Below are 10,606 nucleotides of genomic sequence, written 5' to 3'. Positions count from 1 at the left end.
GTGGCTTCGAGATGTGCTTCGAGAGATGCATGCTCTCCGAGACCGTGCTCCGAGAGCCGCGCTTCGAGACGCATGCCCTCCGAGACGTGCTTCGAGATGCATCTCCCGAGACGGGCCTTCGAGACGCGCTCCGAGACGCATGCCTCCGAGACGTGCTTCGAGAGCATGCATCTCCGAGACGTGCTTCGAGACGCGCTCGAGACGAGACGCATGCCTCGAGACGTGCTTCGAGATGCATCTCCGAGACGTGCTCCGAGACGCGCTCGAGACGCATGCCCTCCGCGACGACGTGCTTCGAGACGGTGCCTTCGAGACGGTGCTTCGAGACGCAGACGTGCTTCGAGATTGCATGTCTCCGAGACGTACTCCGAGACCGCGCTTCGAGACGCATGCCTCCGAGACGTGCTTTCGAGATGCATCTCCGACGACGTGCTCCGAGACGCGCTCCGAGACGCATGCCTCCGAGACGTGGCTTCGAGACGTGCTCCCGAGACGCGTGCTCCGAGACGCGCTTCGAGACCCATGCCTCCGAGATGTGCTTCGAGACGTGCGCTCCGAGACACGCGCTTCGAGACGTATGCCTCCGAGATGTGCTTCGGAGATGTGCTTCGAAGATATGCTTCGAGGATGCATGCCTCCGAGACGTGTTCCGAGAGCGCGACTGAGAACGCATGCCTCCGAGATGTCGCTTCGAGACGTAGGCCAGGGGCGATTAAGGGCTATCGCCGATGTGCACAGAGACGGGATATACATCGCGGAATGAAAAAATGGGAAAGAAGGGGAGAATGTAGGAGGCCCATGGATCCCTCGTGAATCTTGGCCGTCGGTCGTACTCCTTGGCAAACGATCTTGATCTAACTGATAGCGATCTTGAGTTCATGCTGGCAGCGGTCTTTGGTCTGCTGGGCCATGGATCTTAGTCTGCTGCAGCGGGGTCTGGCTGGTCTGCTGGCAGAGGGTCTCAGTCTGGCTGACAGGCGGTCTCGGTCTGCCTGGCAGAGACCGTCTCAGTCGTGCTGAACAGCGGTTTTGTCCTGCTTGGCAGGCGGTCTCGGTCTGCTGGCACGGTCTTTGTCTGCTGCAGGCGGTCTTGGTCTGCTGGCAATGCGGTGCTTGTCGCTGCGGCAGCGGTCTTGCGTCTGGCTGGCAGCGGTCTTGGTCTGCTGGCAGCGATCTTGATCTGCTGGCGCAGCAGGTCTTGGGTCTGCTGGCCACTGTCTCGGTGCTGCCCTGGCCTGTGGGATTCGCGCCGTCTGCCTCGGCCTGTCTCGGTCGGCTGGGCCATGGCTTTCTGCTCTGCTGGCCGGCGCTCTTGAGTCCCTGCCTGGCCGGCGGGTCTTGGTCTGCTTGTTGCTGCTGCTCGGTCGGGCTTTGCCTTTTGCTCAGCTCCATTTCACCTCGCTTAGTTCCATCTGCTTGTCCCTCTCTTTGTTCCCTCTATCCGTCTGCCCCTCCGAGTCCTACGTCTGCTCCCTCCGTCGTGTAGAGCTTCGTGTAGAGCTTCGTGTAGAGCTTCGTGTAGAGCTTCGTGTAGAGCTTCGTGTAGAGCTTCGTGTAGAGCTTCGTGTAGAGCCTTGTGCAGAGCCTTGTGCAGAGCCTCTAAGTAATAAGACTATGTAAGATTATATAAGATTGCGTAATTGGCATATAACTTTACCTTAATTGCATGTCAAGGAATATACAGTTAGCTTTTAAAGTTGTTAAATAGGTTAACTGCGTGTCAAGGAATATGCAGTTAGCTTTTAAAGTTGTTAAATAGGTTAACTGCGTGTCAAGGAATATGCAGTTAGCTTTTAAAGTTGTCAAGTTAGTTAATTGCGTATTAAGTTAGTTAAATTGCATGTCAAGTTGGTTAATTGCGTATTAAGTTAGTTAAATTGCATGTCAAGTTGGTCAATTGCGTATTAAGTTGGTTAAATTGCATGTCAAGTTGGTCAATTGCGTGTCAAGTTGGTCAATTGCGTGTCAAGTTGGTTAAATTGCATGTCAATTACGCGAAATGCGCCACACAAAGTCTACTTGAATCTCATCCTGCGAATATTTTCCCGATGTAATAAGACTCTTACCTAAATAAGTAGAGCTAAGGTTTTTATAAAGCTTAATATCCGCTAGGCCTTTTACCGAATTAGGATAAACCCTAGGTCTAAGGATCTTACTATATTTTAGACCTGTTATAGAACGTATAAATATAAGGTACTTCCTTTTAGACTAACTAACGGACTAGCTATATACCAGCGGTATATAAATAATGTACTCTTTAACTACCTTAATAACTTCTATACGGCCTATCTAGATAATATTATAATCTACTTAGAGAATAAACTGGAATATAAGGAGCACGTCTATAAAGTCCTATAACGGCTCCGCGAAGCTAGCCTCTAGGCCAATATTAAGAAGTTAAAATTTAGTGTTAAGCGTATAAAGTACCTAGGTTTTATTATTAGCACGGACGGAATTAAGGCCAATTTAGAGAAAACGGCTGTAATTAACTAGTGGACGCCCCTACGGACCGTAAAGGGGGTGTAATTATTTTTAGGTTTCTGTAACTTCTACTAATACTTTATTAAGAACTACAGTAGGATTGCCTGGCCTCTTAACCGCCTTACTAGAAAATACCAGCCCTTCTACTTTAACGCTATATATATATAGGCCTTTAATAAGCTTAAAAAATAGCTAGTGTCGGCCCCCCTACTTACCTACTTTAACCTAAAATGGCCCTTAATGCTAGAAACTAATGCCTTAAACGGTATAATAGCTAGTATTTTTTCCCAGAAGTAACTGGACGGAGAATAGCACCCTATTATATACTATTTAAAGACTATAATAGATACTAAACTAAACTACTATATCTATAACAAAGAAATGCTAGCTATTATCTCTAGCTTTTAGCACTGGCGTGTATAGCTAGAGGGGACCCCTAAACCTATTAAGGTAGTATTAGATTATAAGGCCCTAGAATACTTTATAATAACTAAGGCCCTTACGGCCTAGCAGGCACGCTAGGTAGATATCCTATCTTAGTTTAACTTCTTAATTATATATAGACTAGGCGCTACGAACCGTGCGGATACTCTTACTAGGCGTAAATAAGACCTGGGTAACTATATAGCTGTGAAGATCTTATTATAGACTTAGACGCTACTATAACTAGAGCACCTTAACTCCTAGATATAGGTAGAACTAAATACAGACTCTTTAGATGCTAAGATATACCCTATTAACTCTATAGAGCTAGACCTTATTAATAAACTGCTATAGGTAAACCGTACGGCCCCTTCTCTATAGGAGTACCGTAAAAAGGCAAAGAACGTTTCTAGCCTATAGTCCCTTAAAAGTGGACTGCTTAAGTACTATAAATGGCTAGTGGTAATAGAGGAACAGAACTTACAGACTCGGCTTATTACCGAAGTATATACTTAGGTCTCTATAGCCTACCTTAGAAAAAATAAGACCCGCAGAATTATTAGCAACCGCTACTACTAGCCTAAAATAATTATAGATATTAACCGCTATATACAGAACTGCAATAACTACTATAGGTCTATAATTCCATAAGATAAGACCCTAGGACTATTAAAACCCCTCCTAATACCTAACCACCCCTAGTAATATATCTCTATAAACTTTTATAAGCTACCTCTAGACCGTGACAAATATAATATAGTTATAATCCTAGTTAACTGCTTTGGTAAGCGCCTATTCTTAATTCCCTATTATAAGAATATTAATACTAAAAAGGTAGCCTAACTGTATATCCACTATATCTACTAAATTCACGGATTACTAGACACTATTATATCTAACCGCGGGCCGTAGTTTATATTAGCCTTTTAGAATAAGTTTACCTAAATCCTAGGTATTAAGCTAAAGCTTTCTATAGTATATTACCCCTAAATAGACGGTTAAACAAAGATTATAAATTAATACTTGGACTAAAGACTCTAGCCTTTTATTAACTACTTCTAGAATAACTGGGCCAAACTATTACCCTTAATAGACTACGCCCAAGCCACCCTACTCTATAACTCTACCGGATTTACCCCTATTTAACTAGAAATGGGTTACCTACCCTATATAAGCTTTAACTGGGAAAGACTAGAAGGGCCCTAAACTATACGCGAAAAACTATCTTATAAGGAAGCCTAGCAGTACACTAAGCGCTTAAAAGAAGCCTAGAAAGTAGCTCATATAAACCTAAAAAAGGCTTAGAAATTAATAAAATAGTAGGTAAATAAGTATAGGCGCGAGCCTAACTTTACTATAGGCGATATGGTCTAGGTTATAATAAAGAACTAAAAGATAGAACGGCCTAGCCGTAAGCTAAACTATAAGATAATAGGACTGTATAAGATTCTTAATAAAATAGGCAACTTATATAAGGTTAAGCTCCCAGACTTAATTAAAGTTTACCCTATTTTCTTACTAGATAAGCTACGGAAAGCTATAAATAACTTACTGCCTAGATAAAAGAATAAACCTCCCCTATTAATTTAAGTTAACGACGATAATAAATAGGAAATTAAAGAAATACTAGTCTATAAACTTATAAAGGGAACGTTAAAGTATTATATTAGTTAGAAAGGATATAACCTAGACCCCACTTAGTACCCTATATAGAACTTTATAGGTAGCCCCTATAAGCTTTAGGAGTTTTATAGCCGTTACCCTAATAAACCTAGACCGCTAAAGTACCTAGATAAGTAGATAGAGTACTAGTATAATAAAGATAATAAGCTACTAGAAGAACATAAGGATAAAAACACCCTAGAAATTTCTTAGTTATATAAGGTGTTAAAATATCTAGGAACTTTAACTAGCGGTTAAAGTTGTCTAATTAGTTAGATTCTCTTACTAAGACTTTTAGCGGCAAAGCCTAAGGGCAGGCTTTTTTGGAGGGGGGTAATGTTACAGCACTAGCAGAACTTGGCAGAACTACGCACCGGCAAGTTACCACAGATTGCCGCATATTGCGGTCACGTGACGCGTTTAATCTTATAAAACATCAAACGGCGCTGCTCTTCTTCTCCTTTCCTTTCCCTAGCTTTAGATTCTCGTTTATAGACAATCCAATCGTACAGGCTTGCGCGTCCCTTTTGCCGTGCCTATGCCTCAATTGACTAAGTTGCTAACAATAAGAACATTTAATAGCTTTTTATTAATTGCTTTAATAAAGTAGGCGCAGATCCTAAGAAGAAGAAGTTTACTTAGAGAGGTCTAGATATTAAGTAAAAGACAAACGCTTACTATTACTAACTAAAGCCTTTCTTATATAAGGTCTTTATAAAATAGCTATAATTTTTTAATCTCCTTTATAACTTTAGAGTGTGCAGTTATAATATTATCTTTTACTTTAGAGTTAAGAACTTAATAAAAGGTATAAAACTCCGGCCGTTTAATAATACGGAATAGAAGATTTTCTATAATAATTATAGTAACTAACGCCTTATTAATAATATCTTTATCTAAAACTTTCTAAAGAACTTAGGCATTAAGCTATTACGTTTAACCCGTGGATATTACTCTAATATATAGCTGTTATAATTAATTAAAAGTTACTAATTAAATAGGGCCTAGAGTTAATTTAACCTTAATTCTATATTTATTATTAAGGTAAGCTTAGAAGCTATTACTAGTAAGAGTACTATATAGTAGATCTAAACAGTATTTACAGTAGAAAATGCGGTTTTTTCCTTATTTTTCTGGCTCTCCATCCCTTAGCTTGCGTGCGTAGGCCCAAGTTTCAGTAGCCGTAGGCGTGCGTTTTTTACTCTTTTTTAACACAGTTTTAATTAAGTCTTAAGTAGTTAAAGGGGTAAGAGAAGATAAATTAACTTTAGAATCTATATTTCGTGTAATGCTAGAAAAAGGTAGATTTTTAAAGTGGTTTTAAATTTTATATAGGTGCCAAGAATTATTAATAAGAAATTCAATCGATATCGATCTTATTAATAAGCGATATCGATAATACGCTTGACAATAAATTATTGACAACCACACTGTATATACATGAGGAAGGTGTAGGCAACAGGAAAGGGGGGGTACACAATAGGGGGGTGACAATCGGAACAGGGTCGTAGGACAACCTAATTCAGGTCGACTGTTGTCTTCTGAATGTAACATGGTTTTACGAGGCCACGACTAAACAGGTGGGCCTCGAACAAGCATGTAGCGTGTTAAAGAAAGTGTTAAGTTTATATAAAGGGAATTTGTGCTGAAGTACAGCAATGGCTTCTTTGAGCTGGGAGTCGTTCGGAAGGCTCGAGAAGAGAAACGGCACCCACAAAATCTGAAGGGTTGAACGAAACCATCCATTACCCAAGATCACTCAGGCGGGTGAGGGATCTTGAATTGCTTTTGCTTTTATGAACTACCAGCCATGCCAGGTGCACTTCTATTTTAATTTCACTTTAAGAATCCCGCTCCAAGCATCTTCTGCCGAGTTTGCATATTCCTTCGGAAAGGCCACACGTTCCTCCTCCGTGAAGATATCTTTGAGGATTTCGCCTGTCGGTCCATCTCGGAGCTGAGTCGCCAATACTTTTACCCCGTCTTGCCGAACTACATCGACCCGATTCCTGGCAAACCTCTGGATCGACATGTAAATGTCGTCAATCATATCCATCACTTTTTCGACATTTCCTTTAGTGAGATTCTCTTTCACCGGGTGCGACTTTTGTTTCAAGCAGCTAAGAGCTACATCGCAGAGTTTGGCAGCCGCTTGGAGAACCTCGAGGCACTGGAATACGTGTTGAAGGAAAGTTGATGGCAATACATATTTGTCACTCATTTCGGCGTCGGCTTCTGAACCGTCGATTTCAATAAGCCGCGTCTTAAGCACTTGCTGAAGAGATGTAAGCCATCGGCATAAGTTTTCAACCCTTTGTGAAGTTGAGCCTTTAGTAGGCTTTTGGTCTTGTACAACTTCGACGGTTATGATGTTAATGAGGCGCCAGCCTGTCGATAAGAATCCCTCAAACAGTGTCAAGGAAGATTGAGGACATGCTCGGGCCTTCTCGGTAAGTCCGGTTCGAATCTCAATTGACTTGATTATCGCAGCTTCACGAGCCAGGATACTACAAGTTTCATCAATAAGGGCGAAATGAGCGAACCAGTCATAACCAGGATAAGAGGCTGGTGATAGAAAGTCATCAAATGGTGGAGAACTAGAGCTCTCGAAATTTGGAATGACACTGAAATCGCGATGGTCAAAGAGGCTGTCAAGGTTGCGCTCTGCTCGCAGTCAGTGATTGACCGTAATGTGCAATATTAAAACAGCTACTGGTTTAGAGGTTCTCAGGACCAAATCGCATAGGCACTCCAAGGACAAAGAATACGAATTATTTTCTTATGAACTCACCAACGAAATCTAGGTCCTCCTCATTACATAGAACCCCTTTAAGTCTCGCAATCCTTCGGCGCTCTAATACCCACATATGCTTGACAAGACTCAAGGTGAGGTGGTTTTTGAGGTCACAAATCTCGGAAGCTTGATCGTAGTGGAACATCTCGAAGTCGTGGCCAAGAAAATCATTTAGTTTGTCGATAGTACGGCCAAAAGCGCGTATTGAAAGGTCAAGCTCTGTATCAGGCTGAATAGCCCTGGAGCTACTAGGAGCCTTTGAGTCGAATGGATGAGTAACGGAAATTCTGGAGAGCAGCAGGTGTGAAATAGTTTCATGGAGAATCTCTTTCGTCTTTACTTGACTGTATTGTGCTAAAGCGATGGACCCTAAACCAAGTAAAATATGTAGACGAATGGACAACAAGACAATAGGGCGATTCTGGTTTCCCCTATCTCCTGAAGTTAAACTCTTTAATAGCGAAGCTGCTTGTAGTAAGAAACGTTGATTTGGTTGTTTTGAAGTTTGTACGTCAACGTAATGAAGCTTGACGAGACCCATGGCAGCCAGGACGCCCGCATCTTGGTAGCTTTCAAGCCCAAATCGATCGCCGAGCTGGCATATGAAGAGGCATGTGCGAACAAAACTCTCAAGAACGCTCCTCTTTGGGCGCTTTGGGCGGGATATGCTGAGAAGGTAATTGAACTTGAGCGCATTTATTTCCGCCTGAAGCCAGGTAGCCCAGCTCTGTGTTACAGTATTAGCGGAGAATTATATTGGAAGATAGGCGGATGTTGAAGTGCCGATATATTGACAAGGAAGTGAGCCGGGAGTAATACCTGCTTTTCATCCGCTTTAGGGCTCGCCGAACGAGCTGCATCAGATGCATAGCTCTGAAAAATCTTGCGTTGTTTGGGTTCTAGTTGTTCGACGAAGCGGCGAAGGTCATTAAAGCAGCAGTTGAATGTATAGAAGCAATCCCAATATCGCTGGCAGATCTGAAGCAGTGGGATGCCTTGTGGGTAATTTGCTGCAAAGGTCATCCATGCCAGAAACGCCTCTCTTGGTGGGGGAGAGCCTTTGTTGAGAAATAGGGAGAATACGTTATCGGCTATAAACTTTATTCTGAGTGAAATTAGCAATGAAAAGCAAGAATACGGCGGTTTAAAAGGCAGCGCGTAGTGAACCTGCATGTGGATAGGATTGAGTACTTACTTCGCTTCAGGTAGATGCGATGTAGCATTCATCAGGCACTTCCACACAGCCCAGTCAGTTGCCGCTTGGGTGGTACTCTTAGAGGGCCCTTCGCTGTCTTTCTCTAGAGTATTGACCATAAATTGTGGGAGGAGGCCTAGACAGAAGTCCCACAGCGATGTCCACATTCGTTCTTCTTCCATTGTGTCAAGCAAAAGTTTGGTAAACTCTAGTGAATTTTTGTCCATGATGGATCGGACCTGATCATCAGGGCTGGTGAGAAGTTCAATAAGCTCCTTCCCACGGCCCTGCTTGCGGTAGACCTCGGACACCAAGCGTAACTCTCTGGCAGTGGATACTCTATCAGGCGATCCCTGGATGATGTCAGTGGGGATGGCGGGATCTCGATTTCGGTTCCTTCTAATCTCACCGACTCAACAGAACCATTCTGGAGGGCATTTGATAAGAATCTGTACGCTAGATTGCTAGCAAGATTCGAGGCACTCTTTTGGCCCAGAGTTCTATGTTTCTGGGCTGAGAGCTGCGTTGCTATGATGTACGAAAAGAAGTACTTGGACTTGTCTGGAAACTCCTTTCGGAGGTTTAATAGAGCCTGTGAAAGAGTGAGTATTCGCCCTTGCGAGAAAAATATTGAGTGAAATGCGAGAATCCAAATTCGTGCAATACTCGGGTATCCAGGTTCTTTTACTTTTGCGCTGAATTTTTACACTTGAGTTATTCGGAATCTACTCGGAGCGCACCGAAGCATGTTTTATGATTAGGAATAAAGATAATGCCTTACCCATTGAGCATCTTCCCAACAGTCTAGCCTTGCGGCAAGTTCAAACATAGTATGGAAGATATGTCCTTTCTCCGATTTTCTTTTCACGGCTTTGGCCGCGTTCTGCCATAGCGCTTGAAGATCTTTGCCAGCAGAATTAAAAGATTCTCCGTGGAAGCCTTTAGCATTGCATGTAGAATAGTATATGTGCCAAAGCAAACGAGGATCAGTAATGGGAGGTGTGCGGTTGCACAAATTGTGACATATTGTGGAAGCCTCATTACGGTCGGTTTTTCCGAGCAGCTCAAATTTCCACGCCTTCGAAGACCTCCATCAGTAAATAAAACTATAGAAGTGAGGTATCGACCTACGAGTAAGTAAGGGTCCTTAGGTTGTTTCTGCAGCCTTTTATTGCACTCTTTGACAGCAAGTTTTGGCTTTGTGAATTTCTTCTGCTGTTGCTCGAGCTTATCCATGTTAAACGCCATGATGGATAGTAGCGTCTTAAAACTAGAAAATGACGGTACCTATAGAAATAGTAAATCCCGCCTCAATAAAGATGGGTTTAGCTGATATTGCATGATTCTCTGTTTTCGAAACACATTTGTGTCGAGGTTGAACTCGGGCGCTCGGCTGCACTTTCCCTGGATGGTTGGGGCGCATGCTTCACTGACATTTCTGACATGAGGCCAGTAGGTTTCAAGAAAAACATTGATTGAATCTAGCCCTCGTATGTTTGCTTTTGAGAATACTCTGCAAACATTATTGCCACAGCATTTTAAATCTTGTTTCATAGTGATCACTGCTCGAGCTTACACTAGAGCTTTTAAGGCCCGAGATTACCATACTGTTTTGGAAGCGAATATTCGAAGTGCAGGACCTGAAAAAGTCTCCCTTCTAAGATGGCCTTTGAGACCTTATTTTTAGGGTTGCTTTCGTATATTATGGAGAGGGCGCGATTTCTAATGTCCGATAATCTCTTAAAACCCGAGCGTTCAAGCAAATTGTTCATAGACCCTCGATGCAACATGTAATTAGAATGGGCATTCGGTTAATTGTTGAGCTAGACTAGGGCCCTAGAACTGCGCTGGGGAATTGTGTCGCCTTCTGACTTCGCTAACGTGCAATTTCGGATTACAGATAATATACAAAGTGAAACCTAACTAGAGACAGTGCCCTAAGCGTCTATGTTACAACCCAGCAAAGCCCTTCCGGCCATCTGGCGGAAGAATGTACAGAGAGTGCGTTCTATGGCTTAGACTACAGAATTTGGATCAAGATCATCCACCAT

At 42.8% G+C, this 10,606-nt stretch overlaps 2 protein-coding genes across 2 annotated transcripts; one reads left to right on the top strand and one right to left on the bottom strand.

Moving 5' to 3' along the window:
* Positions 1-11: 11 nt before the first annotated feature.
* Positions 12-665, top strand: K441DRAFT_674251 (uncharacterized protein; the record flags this gene model as incomplete). The annotated part of the gene is made up of 1 exon (XM_067650732.1): positions 12-665. One exon carries the CDS (start codon positions 12-14, stop codon positions 663-665), a length of 654 nt encoding a protein of 217 aa, XP_067508193.1.
* A 5,726-nt stretch (positions 666-6,391) lies between these two features.
* K441DRAFT_603790 (uncharacterized protein) lies at positions 6,392-9,885 on the bottom strand (the record flags this gene model as incomplete). The annotated part of the gene is made up of 7 exons (XM_067645317.1): positions 9,687-9,885; positions 9,337-9,633; positions 8,965-9,147; positions 8,556-8,908; positions 8,180-8,465; positions 7,358-8,087; positions 6,392-7,233 (listed from the first exon to the last, which is right to left on the bottom strand). Exons 1-7 carry the CDS (start codon positions 9,801-9,803, stop codon positions 6,392-6,394), a joined length of 2,808 nt encoding a protein of 935 aa, XP_067508192.1. The 5' UTR covers positions 9,804-9,885.
* Positions 9,886-10,606: the final 721 nt, after the last annotated feature.

Source organism: Cenococcum geophilum (assembly GCF_001692895.1).
Source record: "Cenococcum geophilum 1.58 unplaced genomic scaffold K441scaffold_6, whole genome shotgun sequence".
Classification (NCBI taxonomy): domain Eukaryota; kingdom Fungi; phylum Ascomycota; class Dothideomycetes; order Gloniales; family Gloniaceae; genus Cenococcum; species Cenococcum geophilum.
This window is presented reverse-complemented; position numbering and strand designations above follow the sequence as displayed.